The 18,180-nt window shown below is 38.2% G+C and overlaps 2 protein-coding genes across 2 annotated transcripts in view; one reads left to right on the forward strand and one right to left on the reverse strand.

Moving 5' to 3' along the window:
* Positions 1-2,388, forward strand: part of DNAH3 (dynein axonemal heavy chain 3) — a 67,729-nt gene extending 65,341 nt beyond the window's left edge. Inside the window, exons 60-62 of the mRNA XM_072878387.1 lie at positions 135-339; positions 1,622-1,759; positions 1,942-2,388. Of these exons, the coding sequence (XP_072734488.1) occupies positions 135-339; positions 1,622-1,759; positions 1,942-2,295 (697 nt within the window). The 3' untranslated portion in view covers positions 2,296-2,388. The remainder of the gene's footprint in view (positions 1-134; positions 340-1,621; positions 1,760-1,941) is intronic.
* Positions 1-18,180, reverse strand: part of LYRM1 (LYR motif containing 1) — a 28,536-nt gene that overhangs the window by 8,669 nt on the left and 1,687 nt on the right. Inside the window, exons 2-4 of the mRNA XM_072877755.1 lie at positions 12,258-12,416; positions 11,121-11,213; positions 9,304-9,451 (exon numbers count right to left, since the gene is read on the reverse strand). Of these exons, the coding sequence (XP_072733856.1) occupies positions 9,335-9,451; positions 11,121-11,213; positions 12,258-12,416 (369 nt within the window). The 3' untranslated portion in view covers positions 9,304-9,334. The remainder of the gene's footprint in view (positions 1-9,303; positions 9,452-11,120; positions 11,214-12,257; positions 12,417-18,180) is intronic.

Below are 18,180 nucleotides of genomic sequence, written 5' to 3' on the forward strand. Positions count from 1 at the left end.
AAGGTGAGATAAGGAATTTCTGACAGGACATTTACCAGCTTTGATCGGCCCTTCATTCAAGTTGGACTCAGGTCTTTAGCCGGATAGTAAGAAGTAAATAATGAGATGACAATTTATTTTTTTTTAATCTTAAGGCTCACTGAAGTTGTTCGGAGCAGCCTCATTAATTTAGGCAAAGCCATTAAAGGCCAAGTGTTGATGTCATCTGAAATTGAAGATGTTTTCAATAGCATGCTAATGGGAAAAGTACCATCAATGTGGGCTGCCAAATCCTATCCATCACTGAAGCCACTGGGAAGTTATGTGTCCGATCTCCTCTGTCGTTTGGCCTTCTTCCAGGTATGCTGAACTGAGACTGACAGGTCTAAGGACTCGGTAGTTGAAAGCTGAATGGGTAAAATGTGTATCAGTACCTGTCCTCACTTAGCAGTACCCTTATAGCTCCAGATTGTGAAGTACTTGCACATACTCATGACCAAATATGTACTGCATTAACAGCATTGGAATTAGCTAGGTAATTGCTCAGCAGGGTGAGTTGGGAGTATAATCCTTTGGTGCTAATCTAGTGCTGCATTTGGTAGTTTCCATTTTTCTATTTCTAGAAAACACACTTTACTTTGCATTGATGCCTTAAGGACTGCCCTGCTCAAAGGACACTGAACCAGGTGTGAGAATGCTTTAGGAACAGTGCATAACAGGCACTATTAAATTTTATATATGTGACTGTAAATATCTTTCAAGTTTAATAAAAAGTGACACCACTTCCACACACTTTTTGAACAAGCTATTTTATTCTTTACTCACCCTTCCATTATTTCCCTTGCACTCTTAGCACTCTCTTCAAATTACTTAAAATTTCAGATTTACCTTAAATAGCTGAGGTACTGAGATGTAGTGGAACCCCACACAAGTCAGAGGAGGAGAAAGCTAGAAAGAAGCATCTGAAATATTTGTATAAGCAGCAGAATTTCCTGTTTGCTGGATCAGAGTACATATGGGCTTCTTTTTACTCCAAATGGTTTAGAGTGGTGTGGAGACATTCTGCCCTTGCCTTGTTTTTCCAACTGCCTTTGTAACATCCAACAGAGATACTAGCCCAAGATCTTCTTGTCTGGCATCATTGTATTGGAATTATTTCCTCTACTAGCATCTGATGTGTTGGCTGTAGTGAGTGCCCTCACAGTGATTGGTGAAGATACTATGTAAGAAAATTTGGCCTTTTTTCATGTTAGGAGATTGGTGTTTACAAGACTGTAAAAGAGGGTATATTGATAAAAGTGTCCAAATTCAATAATTTTTCTTTTTTTTTTTTTGCTGGCTAGTATCTAGACTTAGCAAAATATGCTTATGCTACTTTCTGAAATTTCTTTCTCAGTAGCACTGAGTTCTGGTTGTTTCAGAATGAGTGATTATTTTTGTTGTCATCATAAATACCTGACTCTGTGATTTGTTGTCTCTGAAAAATATAGGACTAATGGTAGTATCCAGAGGTTCCTATCAAGGTTTAGTTCTCATTGTGCTGTTTGAGTGTATCTGAAAAGACACCCCTTTTCTGGTGAATTGGCACAGTGAAGCCACAGAACGTATTTTTCTTACATTTGTTTTTTCTCTCCATATTCAGAGTTGGATCGTCAATGGGCCGCCCACAGTCTTTTGGCTCTCAGGATTCTTCTTCACTCAGTCTTTTTTGACCGGTGTTTTACAAAACTATGCCAGAAAATGCACCATCCCAATTGACCATATTGGATTTGAATTTGAGGTAAGAAAATGCAGAGGAATTTTGTTTTTCTTGAACAGCTTGAAACATATTCTGGGGCAGCAAGGAATAGAGTTTTCAAATTAAAAGAAATTTTATTTAAAGGAGTAATTTCGGGCTGTCACTTATAGGATTTAATATACTCCAGATAAAAATAAAAACAAGCAATGGTTTAATCATTCTAGGTGATGAAACAGGAGCACACGATGGAGAAAATGCCAGAAGATGGGGCTTATGTCAGAGGCCTTTTTTTGGAAGGTGCACGATGGGATAGAGAATCCTTGGTAATTGGAGAATCACTTCCAAAAATCCTTTATGATTCTTTGCCCATAATTTGGCTGAAACCTGGAGAGAGTTCCAGATTTCCTCATATGAACATCTATTCATGCCCTGTATACAAGACAAGTGCAAGAAGAGGTGTCTTATCCACTACTGGCCACTCAACCAACTATGTTCTCTCAATTGAACTCCCTTCAGACAAGCCCCAGAAACACTGGATAAATCGAGGTGTGGCAGCACTATGCCAGTTAGATGACTGAGAGTATGCAAGTCAAAACACTCGCATTTTGTTATTAAAAGATATACTTCACTCCCTAATGGCCGCAATTTTTATTTTTTTTTTAATATCGGGATTTCCTGCTGACTTCAAAGCAGCTCCCAATTTCCTTTGGTTTTTAGCTGTTATCAGCCACTAAGCAAGAGTGAGTGAAAATAGAACACTACAAACAGAAACTTATTTCAGAGGCCTGGGCTTTATCTTGCAATAGATCAGAATGAACAGAACTCCCATCAAACTGTGTGCCAGCCACATCATTACAAATCTTGTGAAATCCGAATATTACCACCTAGCTGCTATCATAGGGCTTTTTTTTTTTTTTTAAATGAAATTGGGCCCAAAGAGTTTTGCTGCTGATTTTAATGGGAATCTAATCCTCAACTCTTCCAAATAGGACTCTGTGGATTTGCCTACCAATTCTGTGTCCCAGGAGTATGCAGGGCAAGGAGGGAGGAGATGAGAATAGTCTGTTGTCAACATGTAAAACCAATCCTCAGCTAGAATGAACTCCCAGAGCTGTATTATGAAACTATAGTAACTGACAGTCTTTGAAGATGTGCCTCAGCATTTCCATGGAAAACTTCTAGACATCACATGCATTGGGAGCCTGCTATTTCTCAGAGCAGTATGCTTGTCTCATAATTTTTTAACTTTTTTTATTTCAGTATTATTTACTTACATATCCCAAGTGCCTGTTAAATGGAGCTGTTTCCTTTCTCCCACAGTCTCATTTTACTTCCTTGTCTTGCTCTCTTGCATGTTGGACTAATAACCACCTGAAATTTTGTACTTGTTTAAGCCCTTTCATCAGAGAAGCTCAAAGTAGCTTGCAAACATTAATTAAAAATAAAATAGCCTGAACATCTTCAAAGAGCTGTGCAGTCATTAACTAATCCCCACAGCATGCCAAGTAGGTACTAAAGATGGATCATTAGACTTGTGTGTACACAGTACAAGAGAAGCACAAAGATCAAGGCAAACAGCTAAAAAACCCCCCACTGCATAAACATCCACTAATTTGGGGTCTTGTATTTTTTTTCCATTGCCCAAATTGCAGCATTTTAATGACTTGCTTGAGACCTCACAAAGTCAGAGATGCAGCTATAGTTCAGCAATTCCCAGTATCCTGCAACAATCATTAAGTGATGCTGCTACAACTCATTAAAACATACGGTTGTAGTCATAGGAATTTATCTGTTGTGTTGTGCTTAGCTGTTATAGGTTAAAACAGTGTTCATTATTGTTTTACTAACCACTGGTTTGTTTTATATAGATATTCATAAAATAGTAACTTTTAAGAATGGTAACATACAGGTAAGCAAGAAGTGTTAGAGGTATGTTGTACAGTGCTGCTCTGCACAAAGATATTCATAGGTAATTAGTACAGTATCTTCATGTACCATAGGTACCGTATTCGATGCTTCATTAACAGTACAGTATGCCGGCATTTGGTGCGTCATTATTGTTACGTGGTGACTAGGGCAAAGGTGTCAGGCCAGGACACTTAATGGATATTTGTTTTAATAAAGGTGACAGAGATGTGCAGGTGTTTCAACTTACTGATAGGAAGAAAGTACTCTTAACAATTTAGACTAAATTATATATTTGGCACTTAGAGCAAAAATAAAACTTGTTTATGAATGTTACAGCACAGTCATCCAAATTGACAACAATTTTTGGGAAGAGAATCATGTTTCAGAAGATCTATAAGTAAATTAAGATTAATTAAAATTGGTCCTTTAAAAAAATTGTCTTTTATTAGGCTTCATAAGAGTAACACAGATACTTTGTACCTTTCATATAATTAAAATTAACTGAAATTTACTACATATTTTAAAAAACCATTGTGGTCATTACCATATTTTTGAATGGGTGCATCTAATTGTTGTTATCGCATCAACAATTCAGATCACTAATTAGGTCACTGTGGCATCAGAGATAACAAACCAGTCACAAGCCTCCTCTTATAGGTGCTTTGCATGCAGGCTAAAGAGGCTGCACCTGTGGTGGACTTTATGGAGGTGGACTTTATGGACCTGGATCCATAAAGATACTTCCCTATGGACTGATCAGTTCAGTCGCTGCTCTCAAAAGGATCTTGCTATTTAGGTTTGAGCTTATGCATGCAAGTGACTGGTGACAGCTCACCTGTCGCTGCTGAGGCACTGCTGAAAGGGAAGCTGGGGCAACAATAGAGTCATAATTCTTAAAACACTAAAATGAAAAGTTGAAATTTGAGGATTGAGTTTCTCCATCCTTCTTCAGATAATGCTAGTCTTGTAAACAGTCTCCTTTAAATTAAGGCATTTAAAATTAAAAGCCAGATTCACTAGTATATGCTACTTAATTACATTTTATGGAGATAAATTACTTTTAAACTATTGGAAAATACTGTGGGATAGCTTGCCATGTGGGTTTCTTGTTAACGCCTTTTTGTGAACAAACACTAATGGATAGTTTATTAAATGACACAGTTGTGGTTCTTGTGAATATATAGTGGCTTTACTACTACATTGCCTGCAATGTCCTTGTTACTGTGTTGATTTTCTAAATGCTTCTTCTGTGTTAATGTTTAGATTTGAGATGAAGGCATCTCTTAGAATGTAATTAAAGATGTATTTCAAGCTTTTGTAGATGTGACCAAAATATATAGACAAGAGAGAAGTCTATAAAAGAGGGTTCATGCATCTGCCGGTTGCTGTGCCCCCTTTGCCAGGGATCAGGCATGGCTGAGTTGCTTTAGCTGATGATTACTGAAGTACGTGATTTCCTGAGCTGCCCTTACTATTAGAGAAAAAGTAATATTTACTGTTGAGGGATATCTTAGAGATGTTTTTCTGTGGTTCTTTGAAATGAGCTTCCCAACCTTATTTCCTGAGTATTGTTTAGACCTTCCTGAAGAATGATAAGCTGGCTAAACATTAGAATTCACAAGCTTTCTTGGCTAAGATGCATTAAAAAAAGAAAAGGGCAACTCAGCTGTTGGTTGGACATTATAAAAATGTGAAAAAATTTTGGGACAAATTAAGTACCTTCTAATAGTAGTATTAGATTTCTTGTCTTTACAGGTTTAGTATTTCCATATCTTAATTAGAAACTGTCATTAAACAAACCACAGAAAACACCTGTAACTACTGCAAATCATAGATTCACAGCCTTGCTAATAACTCAAAGCAGATGGAAAAAAAAAATGCAGTATCCAGACATTATGGAGCAAGAGATTTTTTTCCTTAGAAATAGCAGAGACAGATTTTCAGCTAGGGATGCTGTAAAACAGATAGGTTTAGTGCATTTTCTTAGGAGATGGAAACCTTTCTCTTATCTCATCTGTACAAAACTCCATTTCAGAAACAGAAAGTACTATCTCTGTTGATTTTAACACTGTCGGGCTGTTAAAGGGAAAATTATACAATGAAAAAGCAAAAGATAATACAAAGGCCCCAAATTCTTCTCCTTAGGAGTTCCTATAAGCTAGAATGTTTTGCCTAATAGGATTAGAAAAATTAGTGAAAGGTGCAGGTTTCTCCTGTAATTAGCATTCTTGAAAATGAATTTATAGGTATGATCAAATAAGTGACCTTTCTCTTTGTGGATAAAAGATGGATGTTACTGATATTATTTCTGATGGATACATAGTAGGGCCCCAAGACAGTGAGGTCCAGGTTGCCTTATTTTCTCCAGATCTAAAAAGTATTACAAGAACAAAGTTGTATTAGTAGAAAGATAGATCAGATAACCTAATCCGTCTTAACCTGTTTCAGTTCTGTGATACTTCCTTTGGAATAGATTGGGTCACTGCTGCAACTTAATGAGTGTTTCCTCACCCCTAGACAACATTGAGGGGTTACATTCAGTAAGCAGGTGCCGAGTCCATCTTCTTAAATGATGGTGTGCCTGCTAATATTAGTGTTAAATTTGGTTTCATAAGCACATCGATTCATAAATTACAACCTTACTACGGACAGAATTTCCAGAGAGGAGGTGTTACTTAATTCAAGGACAGATATCGTGTCAACAAATTACTACTGCATTGCCTGCCGGTTAGCTTGCAGGAGAGTTCATGCAACTGACTCAGGATTTTTATTTCTAAAGAATATAAAATTAATGTCATCTTTTTATTCTAAATTATTCTAAAGCATCTCCTGACTAGTGAGATAAATTGGAAAGAGACAGTATTTACTGGAAGGGGAGAAAGAAAAAGTCAAGCAAGTACAGGACAGAGTGTTCACTGATTGAATCCAGTGCATTACAGACTCTCGAACTCAGAACATTTTTGGACAACATCTTTTTGCAAGTAAAATTAATGTGTAGGAATGACATATTGCACCATTGTTGGGATACTTCTTGACAGAAGTTATACGTCCTTGGAATTTAATACAATGAGTACCAGTTGAGACATATGCCTATCTGCTGGACTGAGTTGCAGATGAATTTTTTTTTTTTCACTGAACTCCCTCAAAATGGTAGTTTGCGAGTTTGACCTCCAAAAGCAAAGGACTCTAAGGCAGATTCTCTTTTCTATACAGAGTTTAACTTAAGCTGTGAAAGAAGGGTTTTGCTCTCCAGACTTGACAAAAGAGCTGATCTAATCCTTCCTTTAGCTGAACAGCCTGAGGTTTTAACAAATTTCGGCCTTTGCCTTCTGGTGCTGGAAAGTAATAACGATCAGGCAACTAGTTAATAATTTCTCAAACATTTATTTTGAAAAATTAATGGGCATTTAAAGCATCTCAAATAATGTGATGCTGTTACTGCAGTTCAACTTACTGGCTTTTCAGTTAAGCAAGTAGATAGTCATTTGAGTTACTTGAGGCTACTTGAGCCTTTTTAAAATTGCGTATTTATATTTCCCTTCAAAAATAAATTCAAATCCATATTGTTATTTCAATGTGGTGTAAATCTTCTGGAATTTTAGGGATGTTCTTTTGAAATAATCTACATCTTACGGTATGTGATCAGGAAAGAGTTCTGACTATTAATACAGACAGGAAATTTAGACTGCTCATTTACATAGCTGTTTATTCACCTGATGAGTCACAGCATCAATACCTTCATTAGTCACATGAATTTTAACAATTAAAAAGATTCAAATGATAGTTTAATGACAAAGAATGAGCCTAAGCTTCCATTCAAAACCCTTGTGTCTGCACATTTTGGGTTGGCTCAGTTGACACATCTCTACACTGGTGTATCAGAATGAGAGTAGGAAAAGACTGTATTTGGACTTCTTTCAATGAAGGATTAAGCAGTGTGTATAATAATGTTATTTTTTACTATCTTTATTCCATCCCCCTTTACCTAAGCTAAACGAGTTTTATTTTGTGTCTTCCTGGCAGCAATAAATTTGCAAAGCTCCCACTGACAGGCAGAACAATGGCATTTTACATGTTACTTCCCACATGAGGCATTCCCAGGAAATAATTATATGGGAACAGACACCTTTGTGGACTGCAGCCATAAAGGGTAGTGAGAAATTGGGCTAGCCAGTACCTGTCACGCTGACTTGCTCTTATTGTTTCCTTGTACTTTCTGATCTGCATGTATTTTTTTCACTCTTACAAGTTGGGTGATGAACTGTCATTCTGTTCTGCACATGACTAGTTTTAACTTATTTTTAAGGTAGACAAGAATATTTCTTTGCCATTGTCTGTTAGGGCTTGGAGAGTTTAGGATGAGTTGCAGAGCTCGGAAAATGAGATTTCATTGGTTTTGCCCACTTTAATAGGAAATAATATACACTGCATTTTTCAAATTTGCTTTTTTGCCACCATTAACTTCTGGCTGGAATAGGTTGCTGCTTATACCTTCTGTCCTTAAAGCAGCTGTGTGCTGTGCTTATGTAGTCTCCCAGTACAGCATGGCTCTTGTCCAAAGCCTGGTCTCATTGGTACTTCTAGCCTGAAGGACAGAAGGCTCCACTAACTTTCCTGAAGAGAATTTGTAAACAGCCTGGTAAAGCCAGAGGACTCAAAAGGAGCCAAAACAATTGGTGGCCAGTGAGGGGGAAATTAATTTCTTTTCACTTCCATTCATGAGGCACCTGCGAAACAGAAACACCCCTCACACTTAAGAGCCTGAAGAGATAGTTGTAGATACTTTATTTTAATAAAGTTGGGGTTCTGTCCATAATGTAAGAGTTAAAACCTAGCACTAAAATAATTGTTGAGAAAGCCAGCGTGCTGATTATGTTGAAAAGCTAACCATGTAAGAATGCACAGTGAAGACACCCAAAACATCTTAAGCTTGCTCCCACAGTGATACCCTGAAGGGAGAGTTTTCAGTCAGTCCATACATGGGAACCTGAGGAACCCAACACTGGAATGTTTTGCTCTGAGTTGTGTAATGGCATTCCAAACTTTGCATTTCACATCCACACCCTCTCTAAAGGAAGGGGAAAAAAAAAGCTGACTTGGAGGCTCTAGGCCACTCCTCTGCAGTTTGCAAAAAGGAAAAAGGAGTGGTGGCATTTCTGCTTTCTCTTTGCTACTGCCCATTTAGAAACAGTACTTCACCATAAGGACATTATGAAACTGGAACGTTTCTCCAGGGACAACAGCCACTGCAGGGACAGGAGAGGAAGCAGTGCAGCTGCATGATGCAGTCGTTGTATTCCGACTTGCATTCAGAAGCTCTGGAGGCACTGTGTCTGCTTGATTCTCCTGGACTTTCTTGATTTTTGCTGACCCTTACACAAGGCACTGCCTTGAATCACAGTTGAGCATGTATAATCCTCAAACCTCCAGAGAACCCTGCTATAGATTAACAGGGTTTGAAAACCTGCTGTAATTTATCCTGATGTCAAAGTAATCTTCGTATCACACCTCAGTCCTTGAAAAGTGTTACTTTTATTGATGAGTCAGTGGTTGAAATGTAATAAATACTAGACCAACCTTATCCATCATATGCAATGTACCAATTAGCTTTTTGGCCTCAGGAAATGCATGAGCAAGTGACCAAAACAGCTTCATTCACAGTTGTGCACACAAATCACCTGGATTACAGTCCACAGCTTAAATGATGGGTTATGAAACTTCATCATGGGATTTCAGATATATTGGCTTAGAAATCTTCCTTAGCTTTTCCTGGTGTCGCAACATACGGCCTTGTTTATGGGCAAGACCCATAGGAGGCAGATGGATCTGTAAAAGAAAATCCCACCAGTTAGGTGCAAATTGAGAAGCTACAAGGAAAAGGAGGCATATACACAGACTAGGCTTCATTGAGTTTTAAATCATTTCTTCACACTTTGGAGAGGGCAACTGTACCATCTAGAATCAGGTTATTAGATTTCTAGGAGGAGTGCTTTCTGAGAAGTGATTAGTGGTGTAACTTTCAGGTCCTAAATGTTGCGTTTATTAAAATCTTATACATTTTAGGCTTTAGTAACCTTGTTTTATAGCTTGACATCAGACTAATGATAAAATACTCATTGAAATAGGACTGCTGACAATGTTCCAGAACAGTAAGACCTAGAAAACCCTAAAAATTCTCAAGTACATGTTTTAAAGCAATGTGTGCTTTATTCATACCTAGCTAACAAGTCACAAAGTAACCCCAAACTGTATGTATTGAAAGACTGCCTTCTTATTGTCATGATTATATATACCATTTTAAAATGCACAATCAATGTCATTGACTCCACAAGCAGAAGGAGTAATGGGTGACAGGCTCTTCCTTTGATTGACAAAGTCTTTATGTTTCATAAGACTGTTAGTGGGAGTCATGCAGCTATATCCCCCCCTAAGTGATTGAAAAATGTAGGTGTTAGCAGTCAGATGTTATTGTTGCTGAGGCTGTCATCCTGTAAGAAAGCTGTTTAGGTGCAAATAGTAGTAAAAGCACTGAGTAAAGTAGCAATAGAGATTTCTAGAATCTGAAAAATAACGATCATACAGTTTGTGTGAGAGAGCTGATCTAGGACTGATCCTTTGGGATTTTGAAGCCACTGCAGAGCATACATTTTAAGCCCATTTCTAGGAGCATTGCTTGCCAGAGTGCATTGTTATTCTGTATACTGAAGAAAAAGAAAAAGCTGTATGTGAAACAGATGCTAACAGTGACCATATTCTAGGCAAGCATCTGATGAAGATACAGTTTAATTTTGACCATGGCTGCCTTGATAAGGAAACTATAGATGTAAAAATGTAAATTAATCACCAGGAGTAGAGAGGAAGTCTCTATGGGAGGCAGCAGAAAGTACTACAGACAGAAGTGACTGGGCAGTGAGGAGACTATATTGAATGGTGCAATAGAATACACTGCTGCAACTTCCAGCATTTCAGTAATCTTGGGACATGTTTTTCTCTAGGAACAGGGGAAAAGAAGCAGCAGCATAGGCAGGTGTTTTATAGGATGTGATTTAGGACTGGGAGAACAGTTACCAGTAATGTAGGCTATGACAATTATTGTATCTATGGCAGATGTAATTAAGTATTTTTATTCTCTCATTCTCTTTTATTATGTGGAAAGATTAACAGATTTGATTCCATTACCATCTTTTTCTACATACTGTGATTCATTGGTCGGTCAAGACTGCCTAAATATTCACAGGCCTTGGGAGTTTTGCTCATCCAACTCCATTTAGGCTTTGACTCCTTATTTTGAGAAGAAATTAGCCAACTTACAGTGAAATAAGATGGAGAACATTTCAATATACATTTGGCTTATTTGGCTCTGATTTAGCATAACATTTAAATACCAGCTCATCTAAAAATGCAGTGTTGTGACAGTGATGTGAACTTACGGTTTTATTGTCTAGTGAGAGCAAGTGGGTATAGCTGAAGACTTTGTGACTAGATTTATACTCACAGGTCTCGGGTAGGGGATGTTATAGTGAAGTCCAATTTCTATTCTTGCCTCACATTCTTCTATACATTGCTTAATCAACTTTGGATCCATTACCTAAGATCATACAAACAAGTGTTTTGTACAAGTACAGCAACTGGCAATGGGAAGCTCAAGCATAAATGATGCACAGCCACATTATTTTCTTTAGCTTTTTTTGGCAATCCCAAGGATACAATGATTGTATTTTTCACATCCATAAAAGGTAACATTAGTATTTGCCTTGACTCAACTGTTCTGGGCTTGATGGCGCTCAATATTAAGGCCCAGAGGCTGTCATGACTGAGGCTATAGAAGGAGGTTTTTACCCAAACATGGTATTTTCTCTGTAAAAAGACAATACACATGTAAACTACTAATACATCTGTGAAAAAACCACACTCACCCATTTGTCACTCTGCAAGGTAGCTAGAGTAGAAAGGGAAGAGACTCCTTGGTCTACATTCTGTTATCATCCTATCCAGAAACTCCCTTTGAAGTCAGAAATGTGGTGTAAATTGTGACTTAAATTCATTTTCTGATTTTGCACTACCTCAATTTAGTCCCAGACCAAAATGGGATATAAATAAGTATTGTGATCTTGAATTACAAGAAGGACCTTTGATTACCATGGAGTCTGTATCGCTCCTTTCAAAAGGGGTTTGAAATGTCTTCCTTAAGAAAAATTAAAGTGCTTCTTTTAAAATAAGTGCCAATAATTGTTGCTTTGAACAGAAAAAAAGAAGTATAAGAAGCTACTGAGCTCTTTGCCATTGCATGGGTAATGATACACTTAGCTAGTTTTCTAAAAGATAAAAAGCTGCTTCAATTACATAGGCAGTATATTTGGAATTTAATTTTTTCTTAGCATTTTTTTAGTGAAAGCTCTAGACCTTTTAGACTTCTACAGTAGTTAATGAAGAATGGAAATGGTTTGAGTTTTCTTATTACTATTTCAGGGATGAAATTTAAACTATAACCTGAATATACCAGCATTTAAGGTGAATGAAATTTTGGGAAATCAACTCTTATACTCATATCTTAACATCCAATCACTGAGACAGTGCAGAGAGCAAGAGGAGAATTATTCAGAAATTCAAAACTGTAAGGACACCCACTTACATTTTTGTTTTTTTTGAATAATGTTTTGGCTTCATTTTTAATGTACTCTTTCTCTTTAATAGTTTCTTCTATCTGTCCTGATGCTGACTGCCATTTTTTGGCTATTCGGAATATCTTGCGGTAAAGGCCAAGAACTTCTTGTCGAGTAACTGGTGTCATCTAAAAAACCAACACAAAACCCCAAACATATGCATCAACATTTGAGTTGCTAAAAGGCCAGCAAGCAGTACAGTTTCTCACACAACTGAATTAGTTTAAAAGTATTTCCACCATCTAAAGATATGCTGAGCTATATGAATAGAACTGAAATAGCTGTAAACAATAATCAGCTGTTGAAAGCTGAAGACCCAGTCCAGCAAAGTATTTAAACTGATACTTAAATCTGTCTCCATTCAAACTTGCTCAAAGTTAAGCACTTGCTTTAGTGCTTCGCTGAATCACAAGCCTGGTACAAGAATGCCCGGGTTGTGTTTCACTGCTATTTTGCAACAGACATTGGGCAAGTCACCCTTCCTGTGAAATTGTCATACCAATGCTGAGGCTATCTTTGCAAAGCATCTTGAAATCTGTGAATAAAATACATGGTAAAACGACCACGATATTGCTGAAAACCAGTACAGGTTTTAGAGGCTGAGCAGCTTATTTGTGGTACCACGACAGTATGTAGTAATGATTCAGCTGGAGTTTGATGTGATGAAGAGGTGATGAAAGCTATTTTATCTAAGCACCACTGCAGGAGAGGCAGACTAACTTTGGATTTAGGAAAGTCCTGAATGTCTTGATTTTCAGAGCACTGTGTACCTGCTGAGCCCACTGAATCAGCCTCCAGGTGCAATAAGAATCTTTGTCAGAAATCGAGAATGAAATCCTATTCTTATTCTACGTGAATGAGTATTTTGTCATGTAAGTGGTGCCACTGTTTCCTCGCAGACCACAACTCCCCCTGAGACAAATCCCGTGCTGGAATAACAGCACTTCTGACATGGATTAGATTCACAGAAACAATGACTTCTGCTTTAGGGACACCACAACTGTTGAAGGTACCTTACTGCCCAAAAGGAAGATGCAGCAGCACTGCAAAGTAAGCATATGGATGCAATGAGGAACAAGTGTCAGGGACAGGGCATTATCTGACTGTCTCAGGATCCGTTTGCCAACCTGGAACTCTAGTTACTGTGGCTGAATCTGCCCTGAAATCAGACCTGTGCGCTGGGAATAGCTCCGGAGGAGGAGGACAATTTGGAGCAGGGTAATAATTCAGGCAGCCGGAACTGCCCTCTGGAGGGAGCACTCTCTCCCTCCCTGATAGAGGAAAAGCTGCTTCCTAATGCGCGCACCGAAACTACTGCGGAAAGTTTGGCCATGTGGCTATCACTCATCTCCTTGCAGTCTGTGGCAATTCCTATTATTGTGGGTGGTAGAAGAGGGTTTTGAACCAAAGGCTTCTCAGGCCGTACAGTTCTCAAGTGGCTGCCTCCACCACAGAAGCTGACCTCCGCTAATATTTCAGTTCGGCCCTCCTGTGGCTTCAGACAGTCACACCACCTTTTCCTCACCAAAGTCGGAATTACAGATGCTAACCTGAAGACAGGATTTGGCCCATAGTTCTTTTTGCTAAAAAATCCCGAACTACTAAATCCTAGCCTTTTTTGTCTTAACTGTTGCTATGATCTAAAGACTTCTTGTTGTTTCATGAAACTCTGTTGGGGATCTTAAGGAGTACAGACGTAGAACTGTTTTTCTCTGGTTCTTAAGAGAGAACATTTTTATTTTGCTATTTGTATTTTAAAATGTTTAAGCAATCATATATTTTCCCCCCAGCTATAAAAATGATTCTTCCTACCCAGCAGAAAGTATTTATTGTAAATGTTTATGGTATTTCTAGGAAACAAATATCCGCAATAAAATAGCTAGGTAGTCCCAGCTCCTCAAACACTTTGGAATAAATGCTTCACTTTATCCACTCTGCAGCTCCATTTCAGGCAATAAAATTAGTCATACACAAAGCTACGCATGTACATGTATCTGAAAAATCATTGCTTCCCTCTGTCAAGTGCATATTTTGTACAGAAAATAAACAGTTCAATTACAAGGGCTGACCTAGCACAAGCTGAGTCCCAAACAATGTCCTCACCTAGAGCCCCTCATGGCCTCACCCTTCTGCTTTTATTTGAAGGTGTCACCTCTGGTGGAGCTGGCAATACTCTTTGTTGCCTGCTGACAGCTAATAAAAGGTAGTGCTGCACTAGAAACTTTCAGCTTAGGTTTTCATGTAATCCGTAAAGAAAATAAGAGGAATAATGTCAGGGGAAAAAATGTTTAAAATACAGGTTTAAATTCTGATCTACGCATCGGACAATTTCCAAGGCCACAACTTGGGACAGTGCATGGCCTTTGCTCAGAGCTGTAATCACACCTGTTGCTTTTGGATTTTAAACATACCAAGAATCTGTTTATAAAGATTTTGTTTAAAATTTAGAACCAACAATTCTTTTTTTCCCCACTAGTTGCTTCTGCTGCCCCACCTAGAACTTCTTTTTTCTTTCTTTAATTTCTTGGTGTTAGAATTGATCTAGAACTGTGTAGCCCCTCATCTAGGCATGGGCTGCACTTTTGCATTATTGCTCTCCTTCCCACATATGCTAGATGATGTAAAAGACATTAAGCAGCTTTTCATGTATACTCGGCAACCAGCTGCTCCCATGGCTCATTTAGTCAACAATTTCTAACATTACAGACCTGCTCATAAACCATTTCTGCAAAGATACATAAATGAAGGTGTGAGGAGCCCTTCATAGACAGAGGACCCCCGTCTATCACAGGAAAGGATGAGAGCAAATAGCACAAAATTCAAAGCCTGGGTCAGATTCTGATCTGAGTGGGAGTGTAAATAGGGAATAATTCCACCAAGAGCAAAATTACGTCTAACTTAAAATGTTGTAAGTGAGATCACAATTTTTTTCTTTGGTATAAACAGAGCCCACACCGACAGAAATGTAAGTGACAGTACAAGTCATGTATCAGGTGTAATTTCGTCAAGTGACACTACTTGTATTAGTTTTGTGGGTGTGCAAAATTATTCTGAGTGGGACAGAAAGGAAGATAAGGGAGGCTTTCATGTCCTTGTAGTTACTCATCTAGCAACTTACATCTTTGGCATTTAAATCATAATTATATTTCACATCTCTGGAATGCTAAGTGGATGTTACACCACTTTCCCACTAACACTCATCTTGTGGTAGTCACACCCATTGTTTAACTTCTACCACCCTTCATTTCATTGCAGAATGCAGCCCACAGAGGTTAACCACAGGCGTTTTTGTCAAAAAGTACACGGCTATTGTATTAGCTGAGCAAATTTCAGGTGTTTACTGCAACAAAACAAACCGGGAGAGGTCAAAGGTAGGTCTGTACGCACAAACCTATCAATGGGAAAAGTGGAAGGTTGCAGGCTGGTTTTTAGCTGATTGTTAGAATTAAGCCTTTGGAGGGAAGCCAAGCGTTGCCTTCCAAATAAGCATTTGCTGGATGCTGTGGCAGAGTTCTGACAATGCAGGGCTGTATCGTTCTTTTGATCTACATGCAAACCCCTGTTATCAACATGCAGATCAAGCACACAAAATACGCATTGTATCCAAACTTGCAAAGGAGGCTTGAGCAGTTAATGAGTTACTGCATGATGAAGACGCAAACTTTTTTCATTGTTAATTAAAAGAAATAATCCTTTAGACTATAAAATGTAATAACAAGTTTTTCTTTCAGGAAACAAATACACATTCCTTTGGATTTTTAGATGGTTGACCCAAAAGTTCAATAATCTGAATAATCAGTGAAACACCAGTCTTCTTTTGCTATTTGCAGGTTTGTTTAGAATTTAAAGTTTATATAAAAATAAGGAAAGGAATCCGTCAACTGCACTGTAAAGTGACCCCAATAGCGCACTGTCAAAGCAAAGTTATGACAGAAGGCCAGCTGCACAGAGACAGACTACTTATATATGAGCAGCTAAATTACAGCTGCTTCCCAGCGAGGGATGCTTGTCTAAGAATGCGTGTCCAGCACTCTCCTCCTATCTGCACAGCTCCTTTGCTGAAGTTGTAAGTCTATTTTATTCCATCCTTTCTTTTCAAGTCAAGCATTAGCTACTCACTCTAAACATAAAATCTGCCAGCAGCGAGTACATAGAGGATTTTAGGAAACAAAAGGTGAAAGTAATAGCCCATGGGGAAAAAAAAGGATATTTTAAAACAATAGATCTCTTCTTTTACATCCCAGCTAACTAGGGCACGCATTAGTAACACACACTTAGTGCTGATGCTGAAACCATATTTGCTCAGGGGAGGAGATGGTGGGGAACAGAACTCTGCGTGAAATAATTTGAAAAAGCAGCTTTGAATTTCTCAGATGTAAAATGTTTTATTTAGGAGGAACACAACTTCTATTTGACAGCTGGTTTGCCACTGGCAAGGAGTCCTAAAGACACAATGACAAACTGCTGGGCCGATTGCCTTCTGAATCAAGCTATGATCGCATTTCTGTTATAGAAATAAGTGACATAATTCAAAAACATAGTGTATCAACATTATACTAAGAAACATCATCAGCTACAGCTTGTATGACAATCTATATCTCATATTTTTTAATGTACTCTTTGGCTAACGTTTATTTAAAGAGATGCAAGAAACTGCGAATATCTGGCTTTTTTAAGAGCTAAATTATACCATTTAGCTAAAGAGTGACCTGCAGTCTCTCTCCTGCTGCTAATGCAACAGATAATCAATCATTCCTTTCACAGCGATCCGCAGCAACTAGAGGTCAGTAATCCATATTCATCTTTCGTGCAAGTCTGCCAAAATGAGTCTGCGGTTCTTAAGGCAGCAATGAATTTGGTCTATCACTTCCCTGAGGGACAACAACTGAAACAATGAGTTCCTGTGGCACAGGGAGACAAGAAGGGGGCAGAGGGAAACGAGAAGGGGTCACAGGTTCCTGTGATAGCTGGGCAGGTCACATGCCTTCCAGTGATATTAAATTTCAAAATCCAGTTTCCACAAAAGTAATTTTATCTTATTTTACTCAAATCAACAACTTCGTGGCCTGTGACAGCTAGTACCCTGCAAACATTGACCACATGTGGCTGCAGTATGTACCCAGCAAAGTGAAAACTTCATTTGATTTTCATTCTTGATTGATCATTCATACATTTTTTTTTAAGATTCAGCCAAAACCAAATCATAGCAAAACTTCAATCACAGCTAAAATGTTCCGTCTCCACATGGTGAAAAAAAAATAAAAAAAAAATGAAAGATCATATTCTTCCATGATGGTGTTCCGTCCTCATTTCTACCAGTGATGCAAGCCTGTAAATTTCAAGACATTTCCAACAAGGATTAATTTGACTCCAGTGTTTCCATCTACAAGCTGCAATCATAAATCTATTCAGATTTGGTGAAAAAGAACCAAGTTACTGAATCAAGTTATTCAGTAACGGTATCTGAAAGCAAGGTGACTTTTCACATGGGTTTAGATTTTGCCGTGTCAGTATCTTTCTGCTGGCAAATTGAAGTGATCTGAAACCCTGATCTGAAACACCGATCGGCACCTCTGAACCAGCCTCTCTACGTCTTTGTACTTACACTGTTCATCAGCTGGGATGAGAACTCTGCCATTCTATTCGCGCCTTGGATTTTTGACTGAATTGGATCTCTTTTAAGCTTTCTCTTACATATAGAGTGGTCTTTTGATCAGAAAAAGGAAACTGCATGCAAAGAGAATATAACTAAGTAGTACAAGCAAGGACTTGGATTTTATCACTGGTTTTCCTATGTCATTTCAAATAAGGGAAATTGCAGAAAATTAGGATTTTATAACATTGTCTTCATTTGAATACATGAAAGTGTAAACCCTTAACTAGTCCCTGTTG

Source organism: Ciconia boyciana, chromosome 13, assembly GCF_034638445.1.
Source record: "Ciconia boyciana chromosome 13, ASM3463844v1, whole genome shotgun sequence".
In the NCBI taxonomy this organism is placed as follows: domain Eukaryota; kingdom Metazoa; phylum Chordata; class Aves; order Ciconiiformes; family Ciconiidae; genus Ciconia; species Ciconia boyciana.